The sequence below is a fragment of the Xenopus laevis genome, chromosome 2L (assembly GCF_017654675.1).
Source record: "Xenopus laevis strain J_2021 chromosome 2L, Xenopus_laevis_v10.1, whole genome shotgun sequence".
NCBI lineage: Eukaryota > Metazoa > Chordata > Amphibia > Anura > Pipidae > Xenopus > Xenopus laevis.
The window spans coordinates 149614572-149637845 of record NC_054373.1 but is presented as its reverse complement, the minus strand read 5'-3'; the positions used below and the strand labels follow the sequence as shown (position 1 = coordinate 149637845).

General features: G+C 38.0%; 1 protein-coding gene across 1 annotated transcript; it reads right to left on the bottom strand.

Moving 5' to 3' along the window:
* Positions 1-9364: 9364 nt before the first annotated feature.
* On the bottom strand, positions 9365-19269 carry higd1c.L (HIG1 hypoxia inducible domain family member 1C L homeolog). Its single transcript, XM_041582551.1, has 4 exons — positions 19153-19269; positions 14649-14753; positions 13279-13413; positions 9365-11803 (listed from the first exon to the last, which is right to left on the bottom strand). Exons 2-4 carry the CDS (start codon positions 14737-14739, stop codon positions 11748-11750), a joined length of 282 nt encoding a protein of 93 aa, XP_041438485.1. The 5' UTR covers positions 14740-14753; positions 19153-19269; the 3' UTR covers positions 9365-11747.
* Between the last annotated feature and the right edge of the window lie 4005 nt (positions 19270-23274).

Sequence of the window (23274 nt, the reverse complement as noted above, 5' to 3'; positions counted from 1 at the left end):
ACAGCAAATTATTTTTCAGCCTCCTAAAATGTCTAGAGGTTGACTTGTTTTGCCAATGTATATTGAAATTGTATATGAATTAGGCCTCATGGGGCCCTTTTACCTCCTGGGCCCCCCTGCAGCCGCAGGGTCTGCTTCCTCTATAGTTACGCCCCTGGTCTGTGATCCGATTGGATCATGTTGGGCTGACTGATCACATTGTGATGGGAAATGATGGGTGTGGGAGCAGTGATGAATAATGTATTAGAAGAGTCTTTGCTTATACAGCTGAGATTGGATTGAAAGACGCAGTATAATACAAGATTGTGGCTGGACGTATAATATGAGCAGTGCAGCCCACTAATAGAATGTACTTACAATAAAACGACTGTACAAACTGAGTGCTGTAGAGATAGACAGTAACTATTCTGGAGCAAGGCTATTTGGCTCTAGAAGTAAATGATTTTTATCCTGTATTTATTTATTGCATCATGCTGAGCAGGAACCATTAACTAGAAGTTTTATATCAATAGTTTCTTTACAATACAGACAATCAAAGCCATATTAAGAGATGTAAACCCTATCCACAAAGCTCTGCAGACTCAAGTGGCCACACAGGTTCAGATTTGGTCAGGGAGTTTAGCCAATGGTCTGGGCATCTCCAGGGAGCAGCTTTGACTGACATTCATAGAATTCTTTATGATCTTACTGTCTGATCTCCTTTCTTGTCATGTCCAGGGGACATCATTCTATTGAATCTGTGTTCCCGGCCTGGGAAAAATACACAGCTCTGTGCCACCTCTTTACTTATCTTTCTGTGACATCTTTAGTGCAGACTTAGACTTGAGAATACATTACTGCACATACATGAGTCTGATTCTGACGGATGCCTAGCAATTACATCCACTGGGGGACTGACAAACCTATAGCCACCACCTGCAAATGGGGCTTTGCTTGTCCTTTAAAAAGTACAGTAATAATAACAGTATCCATAAAAGTCCCTAAATATTCCTCTATTCTTTACTCTGTAATGTAGCAGTATAACTGTAACACGCATGCAGGCAGAGCAATCAGTCATATTAAGAAAGGAAATGCCCCTTCCAACCCTATTTATTTAGGAAACCAATGGAGCCAAAGACGTTACACTGACTGATCACTGTCTTCTCAGCCTCCTAAGTGATATCTGTGAGGGGTGGTTGACTCGTCAGGTACATTAGTGATATTTTAAAGGGGTTATAGTATGGCTCATGCCTCTCGGGCCTGAAGAATTGGTGCAGCCGAGAATCAGCCCTATGCTGGCATTAGCCTCCTGTCCTGCCTGCACCTGGAACTATTGTGTTGAACCGTCTGCAGACTGTCTGTACCTACACAGGGGCCAAAATAGTGGATCCAGGTGCAGGAAAGACAGGAGGCTAATGGCAGCATAGGGGCTGATTCTCGGCTGGCTTATTACAGCAGGTCAATTTTCAGCCCGGTGTGGCATTAGCCTATTAATGCCTCGGGTGTATTAATAATATGTATGAGGGGTAACTGGTTTTCTGGCTCATTACTGACACCAGTAAAGGGTCATTGGTGCTTTGGGTACATTAATGATATCAGTAAGGAGTCAGTGATACTTTGGGTACATTAATCATATCAGTAAGGAGTCAGTGATACTATGGGTATGTTAATGATATCAGTAAGGGGTCAGTGATAATTTGGGTACGTTAATGATATCAGTAAGTGGTCAGTGATGCCTTGGGTACCTGAGGTTTAGAGGTGATATCTGTGAGGGGTTTCTGACTTCCCAGATGGGTGAGTGATATACTTTGATAATTACTGAAGGGACAGTTATTATTATTAGTATTTATAAAGCACTAACATATTCTAAAGCGCTGTACAACAGAAGGGTGTATTTATTCATCAGCCATACAGATTACTTACAAGTACTGAGAAAACCAGGAGGGAAATAGGGCCCTGCTCATTTGAGCTTACAGTCTTGGGAACAAAGCTGAAAGTGTGAGTTCCTCCAAAAATAGATCAAGCAGCAAGTAAAAAAAGACATATTACGACATGGCCTAACGCGTTTCGTGCCTGTTGGGGCACTTACTCATAGGCTTGTACAATCTTGGGCTAAATTACTTTTAGTGCCTCTTACAAAATATCAGTAGCCCTGCCTTAACTTACACTAGTAATTAAGTACGACTCACTTTATATAATACAGTGCTTGTTATATTCTGTTATATTGTGGTGCTTCTGCCTACTTACTGTTATGTGATTCATTCACAGGGAATTATGTGTAAGGGCCCCTTGGACTGTTGGTAAGTGAATGGATTGTGCCAAGGTATATGTTTAGTGGCAGTGCTATACAATGAGAGGCAGCTAATATATGGAGTAAATCATGTTCCTTATCTCAGCCAACATCACAAGTTCAGGTGCCCATGATGCACAAACATCTCATACTGATATATATATATATATATATATATATATATATATATATATATATATATATATATATATATATATATATATATATATATATATATTAGAGAGAAATGCTTCATTCTAGCAAAAGGAATTTAAAGGACAGTAAGACTAAAAATTATTAAATTTAATTAAAAGTCCATTCTGTCCTCCTAACATTGGGGCACATTTACTAAAAAGAGCGAATTGTGTTTTTCTGCCAAATTTTCTCTAAAAAGACAATCCGCATAGACATTGCCTATTTACTAAAAGATGAGCAACACACTTCGTTAGCAAATTACCTTGTCGCTCGATAACTTTAACTGCGTTTTTCCAGGCAAATTTTTGCTCAGGCAAAAGATTGTAAATCTGATAATTTATCAAAGTGTCAAAATTTCAATTCATTACCCTTTTCACTAAAATCTATTTCGCCAGGCGAATTGATAAAAATAATGCTACATCCTCAACATTTATTATGTCAGTGAAATCATATTCTATATTCCAAAAAAGTCATAAGCAAAAGTTAAAACCCCGGGCTTTTTTCATATTTAAAGTGAGATTATATTTACAAAGTTGTAACTGTTACAAAAAATATCTTATTTACACTTTTTATCATTTGAAGCTCATGCCACATTTGTTTTACAGTGGGCTCATGTCTTTCACATGTCTAATAAATATGACCTTTAAATACCCACTGAATTTAAATTGACGTAAGCGTAAGTAAGTTAATGAAGTTTCGCTAGGAAGAAAGTAATGCTAGAGAATATTCGTTATGAGATTTTCTCACCAATGAATCATCGCTGACGAAAGTACTCTATTGTTTTCTTGACGAGACGTAATTGCGCATTTTAATGAAAGCGCATTTTCTTCACGAAATAATGCGTGAATTAACAATTTGTACAAGTAAATGTGCCCCAATACACCTACCCTGCACAATGTTAGAGGGAACGCAGTAAGGTAGAGTAGGTAAATACTTGCCTTGCTTTATTATTCTTCAACAATATAGTTTTCATCTCTTTAGCATTGACATGTTTATGTTGAAGATCAGTGTGCAAATACATTGTGAGAGAGAATAAAATCCTGTGTATGCAGATTCCCCTGTGAGTCCCCCTGGCTTGGATGGATTCTGTTCTCAAGCTAACCTTGGTAATTACTACCCTGGCCTTGAGGCAGAGCCACCTGCTTGGCTGTAAGAGCAACTCATTGTTTTTATGTGCCATTGAGCGATATTTATTTGATCTCCCACCAGTAATTTCCTTTTTACTAGTCTATAACAACTCTGTGATTCCTTTGTTTGGGGTTCTGACTCTTTGTGAGTTTAGAATCCACAGAGATAAACTTTGTCTTTCACCTCAATTGGTCTCCGGTTCCTGAAATTCCTCGACTTTTGAACTTTTCCGTCCACCCCTAAAAACAACTTTTTAGTATATATTTTTTTAATTAGTTACATTCATTCTTTGTGCATTAAAATACCTTTTGGCACAGCTAGAAGTTAATATCAGGGTGAGTAGGAGCAAGGACTTCTTGGCCAGAATGTTTTGCTGGTAGTGCAGCCATCTGTGTATTATTATTTGTATGATGATTACTATAATATATTTATGAGCTTTTAATTGGGGACCCTCACTGTAATGCTGTTTCTTACATATTGGGTGACCTGGACTTAGACAGAATAGAAGTTATGGGTAATTTGATGGCAGGAATGAGCAGAAAGCAGGAACTGTCAAACTAGATGAGCCAGTGTTATTGTTCAGTTGCTGTCTTTCTGCATGCCATTCAATAACAGCCGTATCTGTATAAGTAGTGCAAAATATTTAAATATGTTCTATTTATTTCAAAATTGCACATTAAATGAGTATAATGGATATAAAAAATACCCACTATTTTAGGACAGCTATTGTGTATATTTATAAATATCTGCAGAGACGTAATGAACCAGATACTGCGTCTGTGCAACTCATTGCAGCGTGTGTGTTTGTGTGTCTGTGCATGGAGAGACCTCACACAATAAAACAGAAGCATCCAAATCTCTTGAGGTCTCTCAGAACAGTTTTCCAGCTGTATTGGGTCAACTGTTGAACCTGAATTATAAGAAACAAAACTGTAATAGAAATCCCTGGGCCAAGGAGTTTCAGTGATACAGTATGGCCAAGACATTTACATACGTTCCTCATGTTTGTCCAGAAAAATGGGTGTGACTTTTTGCCAGTATTGTTAAATATATCATAGGATTTCCCCAGTTCCCTCACCTGCTTTATCATCAGACAATGTTCACTTGCTAAAGCTCCATTCCATGGTTTCCTTTGGGCAGAAATCTGGCAAGTCTACTGCACAGGGAACCGATTTGTAAACAGCATCACTTTTATTTTCCCACAGTGCCCGTCTATGGGGCTACTTTTTGGATTGGTTAAGTCTTTTCTGTGTTATTTTGATGCCTAAATATAAAAAAAAAAATTCTTAAAGGGGATATACATACAGTCAAAATTTTTAACCCCCCTTTGGCTTTGAGGAGTGAATAGAAGGATTTTTCAAATTTGCAAATAAATATTTGTTTTTGGCGTTTTTTAGCTGCTTGCAGCACAATCATATCCCCTACATACCTGCTCATACTGCAGCAGCGAGGAAAACCTTAACGGCATACATACAGTAAGTAGTATTTAGATGAGATATCAGAGTTATTACAAGTATTTTGTTATTTAACATTTTGTAGTGAAAAATTTTTTTTTTCAATTGCTCTGTTTCGTTTCATCAACAAAGTATTGTGCCTTAAAATAAGATAAAACCAAATATTTCCATGTCATTGAAACACTAGTGAAAATATTTTTAAATGAAACTTGAAATAAAGTTGATTTTGTATTACTCTGTACTTTGTCCCATGTCCTAGTTTCATTGTGTGCACACAAGGGAGGGGGGCATGGATTCATTCACACTAGTGATGGGTGAATCTCTCCTGTTTCGCCGAAAAATTTGTGAATTTCCGGGAAAATTCACGAAACGGCGAAAAATCGTGAAATCAGAAAGTTCACGAAAAAATCGTGAAATTCGAATGTTTTCACGAAAAAATTGTGAAATTCGAATGTTTTCACGAAAAAATTGTGAAATTCAAAAGTTTTCACGAAAAAAATCGAGCAATTCCGTTTTCACTAAAAAATCGAGAAATTCTAATGTTTTCACTATAAAATTGAGCAATTCAAACCTTTTCACGAAAAAATAGTGAAAACCGGAAATTGACGCCGGTGAATTTTCGCAGGAGATTCGAGAATTTATTAGCCGGCGATGAAACACGGGAATTCGCTAATTTGTGGTAGGCGAATTTATTCGCCCATCACTAATTCAAACATCTAGAGTTTTATTCAACTTTTACAGACAGGTATTGAGTTATATGTTATAAAGTATAAAAAAGAAGTCTAAAGAAAAAGTGTGGGGGGGAGGGTGTCAGTATGAAAACCATGGTTGTGAAATGCAATGTCCTAACAAAAAAAAAAATGTAGTTCTAAACAAGGTTGTACATTAAACCCCCGACTGTCAGATGAAAATGCTGCGTTTTCATCCGACAGTCGGATAAATGTAGTTCTTACCTGCGATTCCTCTTTCACTTCTTTTATCTACAGGACATCCGGCACGTCTCATGCGCTTGTCGCACCATGGAGTTACGCTTGTCGCACCATGGAGTTCTACCGTTACACATGGCCGGTTTTCCCTGCGTTGCGCTTTCTTCCGTTCAGCCACAGGGAAGCGCAGGAGTAGACGCACTCAATTATTGTCAAGGAGGCTGTACTCACACAGACGCATGTAAGCGACAAACGCAGGTGGGAGACAGCATGTTGCATTTCACCTGCATCCGGCACATACATGCGTCTGTGAGAGTACAGCCCCCTTCACAATAATTTAGTGTGTCTGCTCCTGCGCTCTCTTGCGGCAGATAGTGCAATTCGAATGTGTGAATTTTGACACTCAAATTTACTATTTGACACTTGACAAATCTGGCCCTTATTATTTCATCATCTAACCTGACGGTTTGTACCATTTGAAACATTGTATTGGCAGTCAGCTCTCCTGTTTTATACAATGTGCAAGTAATAGTCATGAAAAAAAGTATAACATGCGTGCGCATAGCCAATGTTGAAGCAGGTGAAACTAGAAGAACCTGCAAACTAACTGGAGCATTAGCCCTTTTTAACAGGGAGAGACCAATGTACAGAATTAAAGAAACCAACTGCACTAACAACAGAAAAAAAAAAAAAAACATCTGTATAGTAAATGATTGTTATACAATGATATATAAATATATGGACATGTTCTGTGACTTTTTTGTGATTATATTCCTGTTGTAGCCTGTACTCCCATAGCAGCACAATGTCAACAGCAGCAGTGTATAGAGCAGGGCTCCCCAACCTTTTTTATCCGTTTGCCACATTCAAATGTAAAAAGAGTTGGGAAGCAGCACAAGCATGAAAAAGACCTTTGGGTGCCAAATAAGGGCTGTGATTGGCCATTTGGTAGCCTCTGTGTGGACTTGCAGCCTACAGGAGACCCTACTTGGAACCACACTTAGTCTTTATGCAATTAAAACTTGCCTCCCCACACCTCCAGCTTGTCTCTCTTAAGACTATTTCCATTCTATTTATTACTAAGTCTCCTCTCTGTGCTCTCATTTTCTAGCATTGCACTGTGTAATGGAAACAGCAACAACTCCCTTCTCTGATAGGTGCCTCACTCTCTAGTGTTCCTTTGTGTCACATGCTTCTCCTAGTATGGCTGCAAGGCACATAGCCCAGCCTTATGTCTATCTCATAGATTGCCTGGGGTAATTCCCTTCATGACTGCTGGTTTCTATATATATCTTAAAGGAAGTAACATAACGGGGGTTATTTATCAAAGGTCGGATTTTAGAACTTTTTTACACCTTGAATTAACTCAAATGAACTTACAACTGAAATGGTTTCAAATTTAAAAGGGAAAAAGAGCAAAAATGAAAATGTAATATAAGCTTCAGCATACTGAAATAAGAAACTTAATAAATACAATCAATTTAATATTCTGCATAGTTTCTAAAATAATCAAGTTTACCTTCACTATTCCTCTCTCAGCATCTGGTTCTCTTCATTCTGTCATTCTTGCAGCAGTTGGGTGTCAGATGAATGATCCAATATATCGTATAGGGGGGCTTCCTTTCCCAGCAGATGTATTAGAGCTCACTCAAATAACTGATTCCAGTACAAACAAAATAACTGCCTTTTGCACAAATTCTGCATGTAGAGAGACATGATGTTTGGTGATTTTAATAGTGAGCTCTAATACATCTTCTAGGCAAAAGGAGCCCCCTATAAGATATATTGGATCTAACTGTCAATGAATATCTGACACCCAACTGCTGCATGAAGACAGAATGAAGAGAAACAGATGCTGAGAGAGGGATAGTGAAGATAAACTTGATAATTTCAGAAACAATGCAGAATATTTAATTGATTGTATTTAGAAAGTTTCTTATTTCAGTATACTGAAGCTTATATTAAATTTAAATTTTTGCTATAATTCCCCTTTTAGAAAAAACTTGAACATTGTAGTGAAAAACTTTAATACTTGAATTGATCAAGTTTTCGGGCAAAACCCACTGAAAAAACTGGAACATCATGAAGACTATTAACATCTTCGAATGGTTCAAGGGACCTCTGCCATTGACTTCTACATGACCTTGAAAGGTGTTAGATTATGTATTTTTAGATATTTTTAGTTATTACCAGGGTCTGGTGTATCTCTAAAAATTTTCAAAAAACTTTTCGAGTTATTTTTTTAACTAGAAAATTCTAGTTTTGACTTAAAAATACCCTCGAAAACGTTTTCATGGAAAAAAAACAACTCGACCTTTATTAAATCTGCCCCTGCATGTTCGCACAGCTCCTGTCTCTCGTCCGACAACACTGTGGCCGCGGATTTGAAAACACAGTTCCCAGAAGACTTGTTTTGTTTGCTCTGTAAAAGAAAACTTTAAATTTAAAGGGCACCTATCACAGCCAAAATCAAACACATATTAACAATGTGACTAGTACAAGCTAAACACGTTTAATCAAACTACATATATAGTTTTTTGAAAAAACTGCAGGTTTTAAAAAAAATCCCTTACTTTGTCAAATGGGTTCTTTCACTGAGGGAGGCCATACTGTGACTACAACAGAGACTCTAATATGCAAATTTCAGGAGCATGCTCAGATTGCACTGGCTTGAGTATTCTACCCAGAATGCCTTGTTTTAGTAAACTCCTCCACTAGAAGTATCAGGAGATTTCCCTATCTTGTCCCCTGCTGGTGATGTTATTATGCAAATGAAGGGCACACATTAACTTCCATCAGGTGGCAGCACTACTGTACAGCAGCTAACACACAGGTTTGGCTGATTTGAAAATAGCTTAGAAGGGTTGATAAGCAACAAGGAATTTCAACTGAGCATGTGCGAGGTTTCAGAGCTACAGTTGGCTGGGAAGATATAGGTAGGAGGAGCCAGTGAAATCCAAGATGTCTGCCTCAGCTAGAACTGCAGTGGAGATAGGGAAGATCTTGCAGAAGGAATAGTGAGCTGATCATTTACATTATACAAACAATTCTAACTGTTTTAAAAATCAGATTTCTTGAACTTTCACACAGTGTATTTATTACTTAGTAAATGATTTTGGTCATGATTGGTGCCCTTTAAGCAGATAGAATCACTTGCCTATCACAATGTGTTTTGGACATTATACCATGACTGTAATCCATTCTACCTATAGCATATTCTTGAAATAATAATAATAATGTGACCGGAATCCCAGAAGAACAAGACTACCAAAAGATGGAAGTGCATATAAATATATATATATATATATATATTTGACTTTATCACACACGTTTCTCTACATTGTATCAGCCTTATAAAGTTAGAACAAGTGCTCACACACACTCATATTGACTTGGATTAAAAAACATTTTACTAAAATAAATGAGACAAAAGCTCTAGTGCAGAAGAGATACAATGAATTAACTAGGCATCCTCAACAAATGGCGTCCCAGCTGCTGCTGCCAGTATCCCAGCAAACACCGGCAAACTCTCAAGCAAGAGTGGGGTGAATCTTTTGGAGAACAAAGGGGTTACAGGTAACAGATACTGGGCGACAGGTGGAAAAGTAGAGTGTCTCCAGTTTTGTTCTACTGCTGTTCACTTGGAAGTTTAGATAAGAGCGGCACTCTAGGATAAAAGTAATTAAAAACAAAGGGCCTAATGTGTTTCTGGCGACATGCCCTTAATCATAGGCTCAAAATGAGATCATTATATGTTATATAGCGTTACAAAACAGTGACCTCTATAGGACAGAATGAAATTTGCAACATAATCAATACATTACATCTCAATTTACAATTAAAATGGAAAATAAAGAGATGAAAAAACACCGGACAGACAATAGGTAGACACTTTACTCCAATAGGTATAGAATAGATATAGAATAGGTATAAAATAGTTATAGAATAGGTATAGAAGTTCTCAGTGTAAAGGTCATAGAACATGTGCAAATTCCATTTAGAAAAGTTGTTATACGCCCTTTTTGGGATTTTATATTAGACACACTGATCCCCAAAGGGTTAAATCCATATGATATTAACTGCCTAAACTGAATATGCCTGGAATACTTTTATAGATTTGAACACATATATTCTATATATATTTAATTGTAAATTGAGATATAATGTAAAAATAAAGTGACTGTCTAGCCTGAACCCTCACTTCAATTATATGCTTAATACTAAGGAGGGGGTATACATAATTAAAAACGATACTTACCTACATTAGTAGACAACCCAAGCTTAGTGCTAGCATGGGTCCTTTAATATCTTGTGCATAGCAAATGTGATGTAAGAAACTTAAAGCTTATGTCACACAGCAATTTGTAGTTGCAACTTTTCTCCATAAAAGTAGAAATGGCAAAACATGAATGGTAGGGATGCACCGAATCCAGGATTCGGCCGAATCCTTCTGTCCGGCCGAACTGTATCCGAATTTGCATATGCAAATTAGGGGCGGGGAGGGAAATCACGTCACTTTTTGTCACAAAACAAGGCAGTAAAAAATGTTTTCCCCTTTCCACCCCTAATTTGCATATGTTTAGGGGTAGGAAGGGGAAAACATATGCAAATTAGGATTCAGTTCAGTATTCGGCTGAATCTTTCACAAAGGGTTCAGGATTCAATCCGAAATAGTGGATTGTTGCTTTCCTAATGAATGGTCACCAATTGCTTCTGAGGGTGAAACTGGATTTGCTGCACTGATAGCAGATCTAAAACCATGACCATCTTTATTTATAACAAATTGGGGTCTTACAATAATTATCAAACAAGGGTTACAGAATAAAATGGGGTCTGGGGGAGCTGACAAGCACTTACAATCTAAAACAGGGGTCCCCAACCTTTTTCACCCGTGAGCAACATTCAGATGGAAAAAATGTTGGAGAGCAACATAGGCATGCAAAAAGTTCCTGGGGATACCAAATATGGCCTCTGATTGGCCTATCTGACCTGGCAGCCTACAGAAGACTCTGTTTGGCAGTACATCTCGTTTTTATGGAACAAGAAGTTGCCTCCAAGCCAAGAATTCAAAAATAAGCACCTGCTTTGGGGCCACTGGGAGCAACAGCCAAGGGGTTGGAGAGCAACATGTAGCTCACGAGTCACTGGTTGGGGATCACTGATCTAAAGGCATGCTGTTTGTCCATTCTTGGAACTATTTCCATAAGAAAAGTTGCAGCTACAAAGTGCTTCTAATCTAGTGTGACATTAGTCTTACTGAAATCAAATGGAACACATCCCTACATAAGGCAGCTCAGATCATTATTTGGGATGGGGTTGGGAGTTATTGTGAGCATTACAATTCGTTCTAGAAATCTGGGAGATGTGGTTAAATACACACGATTACTATCTTATAGGAGTGCACAGAATCCACAGGTTCATGTTTACTGAATGTTTCACAAAAGATTTGGCCAAATATTAAACTGAACCCAAACCCTAAACTGCATTTTGGTGTTTGCGCAAAATCACACCATTCTATAAACAAATATTCTGTTTGTACACTGAACAACTTCTTTGAAGTCACACAGGTAAAGGGTTTGGATTCAGCCAAACTATAAGGATTCAGACTGACCTAAATGCTGCAAATGGGGCTTAAGTGTAAGAGAGAAGTCAGGATTGGGTGCATCACTACTAGTTACAGTGCAATTCCTTATTGTGGCACGAGTGTCTAGCAACTCCCAAATATAAAGGTCTGATGTAGGGAGCAAGTTGTGGACATTCCACTGGAGGAGACTCTTAGTCATCACTGAAACGTGGCTTGATGTATTCTTTATACATGGAATATAGGACACCTAGGGACACAGGAAAGATTCAACTGATTAGCACAGTTACAGTACAAATTCTACAAGTGCAATTACACTTTGGGGGTTATTTACTAAACTCAATTTTTTTTCTGGTCCAAAAAAAAAAAAGCTCAGCAAAAACTGAAATTTCTTGGAGATTTATTATACCCTGAAGCTGCAAAATGTCTGAATCCGAAAATCCTCCATCTGAAACCAGTCGAGGTCATGTAGAAGTCAATGGCAGATGTCCCGTTTTAAATTCAGGCGATAACCCCAAAAAATGGTCCATTTCAGGGGTCAATTCATACGATTTGGGTTTTTGTTCGGTTTTATTGTGGTTTTTTTCCGAGTTATTTTAGGAACCTTATAACCTCAATCTAAAAAACGTTGGTGCTTTTTAAGGGGTAGTTACGTTAACTTTTAGTATATTATAGAATGGCTAATTCTAAGCAACCTTTCAGTTGGCCTTTTTTTTTATGGTTTTTGAATTATTTGACTTGACTCTTTCCAGCTTGCAAATGGGGGTCACGGACTCTAAAACTGAATCTACAATTCAAATGCTGTGTAGGGTTACACTTGTATTGTTATTACTACTTTGTATAACTCATCTGTGTTCTAGACCTCTCCTATTCATACTCCAGTCTCTTATTCAAATCAATGCATGGTTGCTACGGTAATTTGGATCCTAGTAACTAGATTGAAACTGCAAATTGGAGCTGCTCAATAAAAAGCTAAATAACTCAAAAACCAAAAACAGAAAATGAAAACCAATAGCAAATTGTCTCAGAATATATTTTTCTATATTATTCTAAAAAGTTAATTTAAAGGTGAAAACCCCCTTTAACTGTACTAATCCCCTCCATTTGCCATAGATACAGTGTTGATTATGTAACAAATCAGACCACAATTGAACCCCATACACATAAACACTTAGGGGGTTATTTACTAAAGCTCAAATTTATCTCATTTTTTATTAAACATAGTTGACCAAACTCCCACCCATGAATTTAACTCATTTATCAATAATTCTTCTAGAAAGAGAAAAATGTTGCAACACATTTGTCAATTTGAATCATATGATTGATGTTCCGAAAACTCGAATTTTTGCCATGGAAACTCTTATTTATCGGATTATCAGACAAAAACCAGAGCACATCTGTCAAGAAACATCTTCAGGGACATCTGCCATTGAGTTCTACATGACCTTAACAGGTTTGAGATGGAGTATTTTCAGATTCGGATTTTTAGCAGCTTTGGGGTATAATAAAGCTCTAAAAATTTTAGGTTTTTTTTTCCTTGAAAAATGTTCTCCTTTAGAAACTTGACCAGAAAAATTTGCTTTGTCAAAGATGTAAATGTGTATGTTAATGTATATAAATGTATATACGCATTTACTGTACAGCGCTGCAGTTTATGCTGGAGCTTTAATAATATAAGATAATAAGTAAACCAAATCCCCTTTCTATCATCACATTGAATCTTACCAAAGGTCATAGCACCAACCACGAATCCCTGAGCAGCCACCCTGGTGTGAATAATGTGCACAGACATCTTCTGCTGCCCTCTGCTGCGAATTCTGTACAGGCCATAGGCCACCACACCCAGAAAGCCAGCCATTCCTGCAAGGGGAGAAACACCCGTTACACATAAATACTACTCCATCTACCAGCTTTAACTTTATCAGGTTACCTATGAATAAAGGCCAACTCTAACCAAAAGTATTGCAAAATCCCTGAATAAATGATAAATTATCTGAACAGACTTAGACTCAGTTTGGTGCTGTGATCTGAAAGGATGGAACCTGTTATCCAGAATGCTTTGGACCTGAGGTTTTCTGCATAACCGATCTTTCTGTAATTTAGATCTCCATACTTTAAATGGGTTTTTCACCTTTGAGTAAACTTTTAGTATGATGTAGAAAGTGATATTCTAAGACAATTTGCACTTGGTTTTCATTTTTTATTATTTGTGGTTTTTGAGTTGTTTAGTTTTTTATTCAGCAGCTCTCCAGTTTGCAATTTCAGCAATCTGGTTGCCAGGGTCTGTTATGTTTTGGTAGCCGAGGATAAGTAGAGCACAACAGTGCTTTATTAGCAGGCTCATGCAGCCATTACACAACAGTACGAAACTCTAACACCACAAGCTGTATAGAAAGTATGTACAGTACAAGTCTTGAGCACTGTGACATCTACAAGCCATTTGTATAAACACCACAGGGTCCAAATTACCCTAGCAACCATGCATTGATTTTGAAAAAGAGACTGGAATATGAATAGGAGAGGACCTGAATGGAAACAGGAGTAATACAAGTAGCAATAACAATACATTTGTGGCCTTAATGAAAATTAGTTTTTTAAATGGGGCCAGAGACCCCCATTTCAAAGCTGGAAAGAGTCTGAAGAAGAAGACAGGCAATTAAAAAAAACTATAGAAAATAAATAATGAAGACCACCTCAAAAGTTGCTTAGAATTGGCCATTCTATAACAAAAGTTAATGGTGAACCACCCCTTTAAGTCTACTAGAATATCATTTCAGCAAGAAATAAACCCAATAGATTTATTTTGCCTCCAATAAGGATTAATTACATCTTAGTTGGGAACAAGTACAAGTTACTGTTTTATTATTACAGAGAAAAAGATTTGAATTATTTGGATAAAATAGAGTTTATGGGGGACAGCCTTCTTGTAATTTGGAGCTTTCTGAATAACGAGTGTCTGGATAACAGATCCCATACCTGTACTTACAGGACAGCTGGACTAGAGGTGCTGGACACAGAGTCTTCAGCAGCTGCTGGAACTAAGCGTGAGTTTTAAGCATTTTTTATTCCAAACTTCCAATATGAAAGTGCATTACCTATTGGGACAAAGGGAGACTCCTTGGTCTTCTTGAGCAGTTTTGAGGACGTACTGTCCCCCTTCTGAGGTACAAAATCATCTGAAGACATGGTGATTTCTCTCTCTGCATGGGTAGAGGAGGGGAATAAATACATCAGTTTACATTGTGTGAACAATACATTACCATACATTAGATTGGACCTTATGTAGCAGGTGATTCCAGGCATGTGACAGTGCTTCTGCAAAAAGACCATTTGGTACAAACAAAAGAGAAAGAAGTGTTATAACCAGGATAATTAAAAATAATTAAACTCTACAGCTAAACATTATAGTCCTCTATTAAATTATTTCACATAATAAAGCTCATAAAATGTGATTCCAAATAAACAGTTATTTATGAAAAATCTATTTTCGGGAACACGCGGGTACCCACAAAAACCTGCGGTACCCTGTGGGCTGCAGGTAGAAGTTCCGGGTGCGGGTATAGATGCGGGCTGGCGGTTCTGTGGGTCGGGCCGTGGGTCTTCTCAATAGCGATATTTACTTTTTTTTTCTGATCACGCCTTCTTCCGATGATGTCACTTCTGGTTTACAATGACAGCACTTCCTGATTCTTGATGGTCAGTGGGTTGCGGGTCCGGGTTGCGGATAAGGTACTTGCGGGTCGGGTAGCGGGTCCAAGTGGGTAAGAATCCGGGTTGCGGGTCCGGGTTGCAGGTTACGGGTACGGGTTCCAAAAAATGGACCTGCGCAGGACTCTACTCTGTCTGACTCCTGTGAGCCACCATTCCCACAAGCACAGCAAGGGCACAGATACAGGCTAGGTACCAGCAGCCAGTGAATAACCAAGGCCGGGTCTTTTACCTCCACAGTTTTCATGTGACAGTTAGAACCCACTTCTTTTTTTTATCATAGCAAAAAAAACTATTCACAAACTGGCAGCTAAAGATAAAAATGGAAATCTTTTTTGTTATGTAGAAGCCTAATTAATAAGCTCCTCACATATGTTACATAATAGCACATACATTATCTGTTGCCTTATTAAAACATATACAGATATGGGACCTGTTATCCAGAACGCTCAGGACCTGGGGTTTTCCGAGTTAATGGATCTTTCTGTAATTTGGATCCTCCTACCTTAAATCTACTAGAAAATCATGTAAACATTAAATAACCCTATGAGATTGGATTTGCTTCCAATACGGATTAATTGTATCTTTTTTTAAAAATTTGGATTATTTGGATAAACTGGCATCTATGGGAGACGGCCTTTTTCGTAACTCGGAGCCTTCTGGATAATGGGTTTCCGGATAACAGATCCCATACCTGTAGTTTCCATGGTATATTGTATCATGCTACTCCCATTTCTAGTGACATTTTAATAAAGACAAAGTGTCCCATGATATGCAAATCTTGGCCCTACGTGAGGCACTCCCTGCCAGTTACTATTCCTGTTTAATGACTTCCCAATTATAAGTTCTGGTTGAGTCACATGGAACACAAGGAGGAATTCTGTTTGCAAAGCTCATTAAGGTAAGAGAAGCCTACAAACCCAACATACATTGTTTCATTGCATTCAGTATATTATATAAAGGCCATTTCTATCTACTCTACTCTACTCTGTTTTTTATGTTTATGATTTTTAAATCATTTGCCATCCTCTATCTGGCTTGCAACTGAAAATACTGTCTGCTTAAAGGAAAACTATACCTCCAAACAATGTAAGTCTCTATAAAAAGATATTGCATAAAACAGGTCATATGTAAAACCCTGCTTCATGTAAATAAACCATTATCATAATAATATACTTTTTTAGTAGTATGTGCCATTGGGTAATCATAAATAGAAAATTGTCATTCTAAAAAATAATGGCCGCCTCCTGGGATCCTAGGATTTACGATGCACACAAACAAACCACATGTTAGGTCACATGAGCCAATTAACAGACAGAACTGTGTCTTTTGCTTCCACACTTCTTCCTGTTACAGTTAGTGTTGTAGTATTTCTGGTCAGGAGATCTCTGAGGCAGCACACAGACAATCATGAAATGGTGGTTCAAGGCAAGAAATATATACACCAGTTCGGTAAGATTCTTTAATATGTCACTTAATATGATATAAATGATCTGTTGCTTAAATATTCATTTTGTGGTTTTTTTCCTTTAACGTAATCGCTTTCCCCAGCAACCAAAAGGGGAGATTGGCAGTAAGGGTGGAAGATGAAGAGCAGAGAGAGCCTGAAATGAAAGCTAAGCAATAAACAATAACACTAAAGCCTCATGGTCAAACAGCTACCTAGTTGCCATTGTAATTCAGTCCCAGCAACCAGTTGAAATTCCCCTTTAAACTAAAGTTCAATTATTCCACATTCCTTGTGTGCAAGGTAGAGATTAGAGGCAAAGCATCACAGTTTAATCTCACAGCACGTCTGTTTAGTATTCCAGCCATACACTGCTTGTGACTGGGAGCCTCAAATGACCCTTCTGTTTATTTGCTCAGTACTTGGTACCTGGGGAGAGCCCAATAGGAGAGACATTGTTAAAGGAGATGTAATATATTGATAATTCATTTTATTTACAATTAGTTCATAATAAAAGTGCCAGCAGTTGTGCCCACAGCTTGGGTTGGAGCACTGCTGAATATCAGGGTCATGTAGGTGACACTATGCATAATTGTAACATTTATTATTGACATGGTGTATAAAAATAACCAATATTATAAATAAATAGGGTTTCCTTTTCCAAATATTATTTAACTCATCCCCATTGTTTATTGGACTTGGCGATGTTACTATATAACCCCAAGTAAGACATGTTTAAAATGGTGGGTGGCATTTTCTAGTTCCATGTAGAATCATCTAAAGAAGTTAGAATAACAAGGCATACACTATCCCTTTTGTAATTATGTGTAGTTACAGTCACAGAAACGTAATGAATCCCCCTGATGTAATGAAATGCCTGGGCACCCTAATCCACACCCAGCAGTTGCAACTCTACACCTTCCAGCTACTCAGCCAAATTATTTTATGTCTTTATAGAAGCTCAGCTGCTGCATATCAGAAACGCATGCAAATGGTACACAAGAAGCATATGTGCCAATAGAATTAAAATTGGGCTTTTAAGTAAAAATCTATTTTCATGACAATAAAAAGCCTTATGAGCTTGAATTATGTTCCACATTTTACCCGGATATCTTAGAGCGCTCGGATATCAACTTCCTCAAGCAGAGCTGAGTGTTTCTGAGGCACATTTCCATTTATATAGCAGTTAATGATTAAACATTTAGCCTTCAAACAATAAACCTTTTTGTTGCTTAAAGGGATCCTGTCATGGAAAAACATGTTTTTTTTCAGAATGCATCAGTTACCGTAATAGTGCTGCTCCAGTAGAATTCTGCACTGAAATCCAATTCTCAAAAGAGCAAATGGATTTTTTTTATTCAATTTTGAAATCTGACATGGGGCTAGACATATTGTCAGTTTCCCAGCTGCCCCAGTCATGTGACTTGTGCCTGCACTTAAGGATGGAACTACTTTCTGGCAGGCTGTTATTTCTCCTACTTCATGTAACTGAATGTGTCTCAGTGGGACCTGGATTTTACTATTGAGTGTTGTTTTTAGATCTACTAGGCAGCTGTTATATTGTGTTAGGGAGCTGTTATCTGGTTACCTTCCCATTGTTCTGTTGTTTGGCTGCTGGGGGGGGGAGGGGGTTGATATCACTCCAACTTGCAGTACAGCAGTAAAGAGTGACTGAAGTTTATCAGAGCACAAGTCACACGACTGGGGGCAGCTGGGAAACTGACAATATGTCTAGCCCCATGTCAGATTTCAAAATTTAATATAAAAAAAATCTATTTGCTCTTTTGAGAATTGGATTTCAGTGCAGAATTCTACTGGAGCAGTACTATTATAAGTGCAAAGCCTCCCATGCAGCTGCTATGTCGCTCAGTACTAAATTCTGGATATTCAAGTTTTAACTGTAACCTTGAGATCATTTGCCTTTAGCGACTGGGCACTTTATTTCTCCAGATCTCAGGCTATACAGTAGATCTCTATGGAATAAGTGATAGTTAGAGGAGTTAGAAACAGAATATGAACTGCCACAATGGGTCTGTATTTACACTGCACCCTGATCCTCCCCATTGCCAGTAGGAAAAGGTTTTGCCAGAACTATTGATATAAAACTGCAGCCCTTACCATTAATATAATATAACAGCCCAAACCATTAATATAATATAACAGCCCAAACCATTAATATAAAGCAGAGCCCATGATATTAATATAAAACAGCAGCAATGGGGATCAGCAGGGCAAGAGATATAACCTTATAATGACATTTGATTGAATATTTGCCATTTCCTTGTAGTCTGTGCAGGAGAAGCGCATTTCTAGTGACACAGCTCCCTGTGCCTCCTCTATAATATTTATGTACAACCCCCATGTCTGTGTGTCCCACCAAATTCCATCTGTACGGCCAGTGGTTGAAGCGAGGGATAAAAGCCCAAGTACATCCCCACACTGACCTGACAGCTGCCTCCTCTCAGGTGCGTCCGTGACACAGATCACAACTACAAACTGCGCACTCCTCTAGCTGTCACAGTAACTGACGTCATTCGAGCGGCCCAGCGAATCAGCGCCGGCGCTTGGCACATTAACCAATTAATCTAACGCCGTTCAGAGTCAACAGCCAGGAAGGGAGTGAACGCGTATTGGATACGCCTCCTAGCCACGCCTACACTTGAGATAAGGCCAATGGCGCTCGTCTTGTGTAGTTCTGGTTTCTGAATATCTAACTTCGGGTGCTGGTTGGTGGGACACAATCCTGTCAGAGAGAGCCCTTAAAGCAGGAGTGGCTATACTGTACTAATGCAAGGTCTACTTTTAGTGATGTTGTCCCATTAAGATCTACATCCATAAAAGCATTGTTAGCATTCTGTTGCGTGGAAAATATTACTTCAATATTGATTTATGAGAAAATGTCTCTTGCCATATTTAACAAACAACTATGTCTTCTGTAACCTTAACATAATGAATATGTGAATGAAAAGCATGAAACAAGAGGGTGATTGAGACAAGCTGTTTGTTGACAGTCAGAAACGTAACTAGAGGGGGGCCCTGGCGCAGGACGAGCAGCCGGGCCCCCCGCCCCCCTCCGTACACCCGGAACTGGCTGGGAATATGCGGCGCAAAGTGGTGTGCGGACTGCCGGGGGGCCCTGAGGGGGTGCAGGCCCTGGCCCGCTCGCACCCCCTGCTCCCCCGGTAGTTCCGCCACTGTTGACAGTGTCTTGAGATCCACTGATCACCAGCTAATCGTCTACTGGTAGATCCCGATCTACCTTTTGGGCACCCAGCTGCTTTAAAGGAACAGTTCAGTGAGAAAATAAAAACTGTGTAAATAGATAGGCTGTGCAAAATAAAAAATGTTTCTAATATAGTTAGTTAGGCAAAAATGTAATGTATAAAAGCTGGAGTGACTGGATGTCTAACATATTAGCCAGAACACTACTTCCTGCTTTTCAGCTCTATAGTCAATCAGTGACTTGAAAGAGGGCACATGGGACATAATTGTTCAGTGAGTATGCAATTGATCCTCAGCATTCAGCTCAGATTCAAAAGCAACAGTTATGGCCCATGTGCCCCCCCCCCTTCAAGTCTCTGTTTAGTTACTGCCTGGTAACCAATCAGTGGAAACCAAGAAAGCTGCAAAGCAGGAAGTAGTGTTCTGGCTATTATGTTACACATCCAGTCACTCCAGCCTTTATGAATTACATTTTTGGCTAACTAACTATTTTAGAAACATTTTTTATTTTGCACAGCCTACCTATGTACCAAGTTTTTATTTTTATACTCGACAATTCCTTTAAGGGATGACATACAGTGGTATAGCAAAAAACTACACACAATAACAATATTGCATTATTTAAAATATAGTTAGCGCTCTCATGGTGGTACATCTCGTTAGTACAGTATTTTTACATTAGTTAAAGAAACAAGGGTTGCAGGAGGATACCAGGACCCTGCTCAGAAAAGCTTTTAATCGAAAGGGCGGTGAAACATTTATGAAAACTGTTATCAGGTACAATTAGTACACACCATATTACAGGTATGTGATACATTATCTGGAAACCTGTTATCCAGAAAGCTCTGAATTATGGAAAGGCCATCTCCCATAGACTTCATTTTATCAAAATAATCCACATTTTTTTACAATGATTTCCTTTTTCCCTGTGTTAATAAAATAGTGCCTTGCACTTTATTATATATAATCGGATATCCTTAGTTTAAAAGTCCATAAAGAGGAATCAATCTTCTCCAAGTAGGTCCAGATTCTTTTTTTAAAAGGTAATGTAAAAAAAATGCAGTTTCATTTCATTATAATTTCATTTACAGTTCAAACAATATTTAAAGGTATTGCCACTACTAAAAGCTGAACATGCTCGTGCTTCCTCTCCCTATCTAATACAGTATGGTTGGATCTTTTCCGAAATGGCCACTGCCTGGTAAAACAAATATTCTAAAATGTGGTAAAAAGCTGCTGCGTAACCACAACCACAAGTTCCAGTTTGGATTTCAGCAAATGGTTTGTTGTGCCACAGGGAAGGGTATTTCAGAGAGGGAATATTAACAAGAAATGTTTATGCAATGATTTTTACAACTGCTACCGCTAGCGCCATTCATCCATTAAAGATATACATCTAAGATATAATTAATCCTTATTGGTAGAAAACTAGCCAATTGTTTACATGAAATCTAGTAGACTTGAGATGTGAATATCCAAATTATGGAAAGATCCATTATCCAGAATACCCCAGGTCCCGAGTATTCTGGATAACAGGTCCCATACCTGTATTAAGTGACGAACCTGTCACAGTAGCTCTGAGACAAATTCTGAATACAAAATATCATGCCTTTACATAAATACTGGATCTGTAATGTAAAGGACAAGAAAAGACAGAAAAAAAGTGTTTTTCCTCCAATTTTTAAGCACAACAGCCGCTAAAACAAGTCACTAAAGAATTCAGCGGCACATTATCAATTTGCAGAACAAGTGAAGAATTTATTCAGCCCTCCAAAAAATGTCAACCAGACAACGTTTCAGGCACCACCGGGCCCTTTTTCAAGCCTTTCAAGGCTTTCAACACCATATAAAAACACAAGGCCTATAATATACAAGTTTGGTGAGTCATGTGAAAGAAATTACAGCACTAAACTCCGATTATAACCAATGAAATCACTAATCACCGTTTATATAGTGAATAAAGTACCCCCTCTTGTAAATTATAAGGATATTATAAGTTGCCGAGGAGTTTCATGACCATATAAAAACACGAGGCCGAAGGCCGAGTGTTTTTATACAGGTCATGGAACTCCGAGGTAACTTCTAATATCCTTATAATTTGCAACTGGGGGTACTTTATTTATTATAATACACAAATTTCAGTGAGTCATGTGACAGAAATGACATCAGAACTCACCGTTTATAACTGATGACATCAGAACTCACCGTTTATAAGGATATAATTTACAAGATATTCATGGCTTTTGTGTATTATAAGGATATAATTTACAGGATATTCATGGCTCTTGATATACTTAACAAATTAAAAGAGGATCAGAACAGAATGGAAAAAGGCAGACACTAGACCTAAAACCCTTTCTTTTCTAACTGATGACTATAACTAGTACAGGTATTGGATCCGTAACTCAGAACCCTGTTATACACAAAGCACCAAATTACGGGATTTCTCATAGACTTCATTTTAATCAAATAATTAAACATTTCAAAACATTTTTCCCTTTTCTCTGTAGTAAACAAACAGTACATTGTACTTGATCCAAAGTTAAAATTAATCCTGATTGATGACAAAACAATCTATTGGGGTAATTTAATGTTTAAATTATGTTTTAGTTGCCAAGCCATCTGGATAAAAGGTCCCATACTCATACAAAACCTTCCCCTCCAACTTTTTGTTTTCAAAAGTTCTGCCGTGATTTTACCAACAACATATGGCACATTTTACAAAGGTTATATATGATTCTCATGAGTCCCTGCCCAGTGCAGCTTACAATCTACAGTGCTTATACAAACACACTACATTTACCCTACATCTCCCCTTCTGTCATCCTCCCCATTATTATATGTGCCCTTTACATAACACTCAAAAAACACACACATATACCAACAATGAAACTGCTGTGTTATAGTGAAACACTGGTATTCCTTATCTAGATAACAAAGCAATTCTTGTTGAGATTGCTAGGTGCTGCTACAAGAAGAATTTTTTAGGGGGCTTTAAAGTTTTTTATTTGTCTTTACAGGGTAATCAAAAATAAACATTTTCTATGACATTTTCACTTTACAGTTTCAATTTTACATTGCAGTGTCTGTGCAATTGGAACTGGAATGTCAGACCAGCAACTCCGAATTATGCTAAATTACCACTAGAGGTCAGTGTAATATCATCATTCCATAAACAGAAACCTTTAACTCTTGTGCTTTTCCACCACATTCTGAGCTATTTTATTTACAGAATATAAACACAAATAGCAATGACAGGCTTGAAAATGTACAAAGCGCACCAGTGGAGAGGGGATTCGTTTCGGAGGAGACTATTTGAGACGATTGTTTGTCCCCCCAACTTT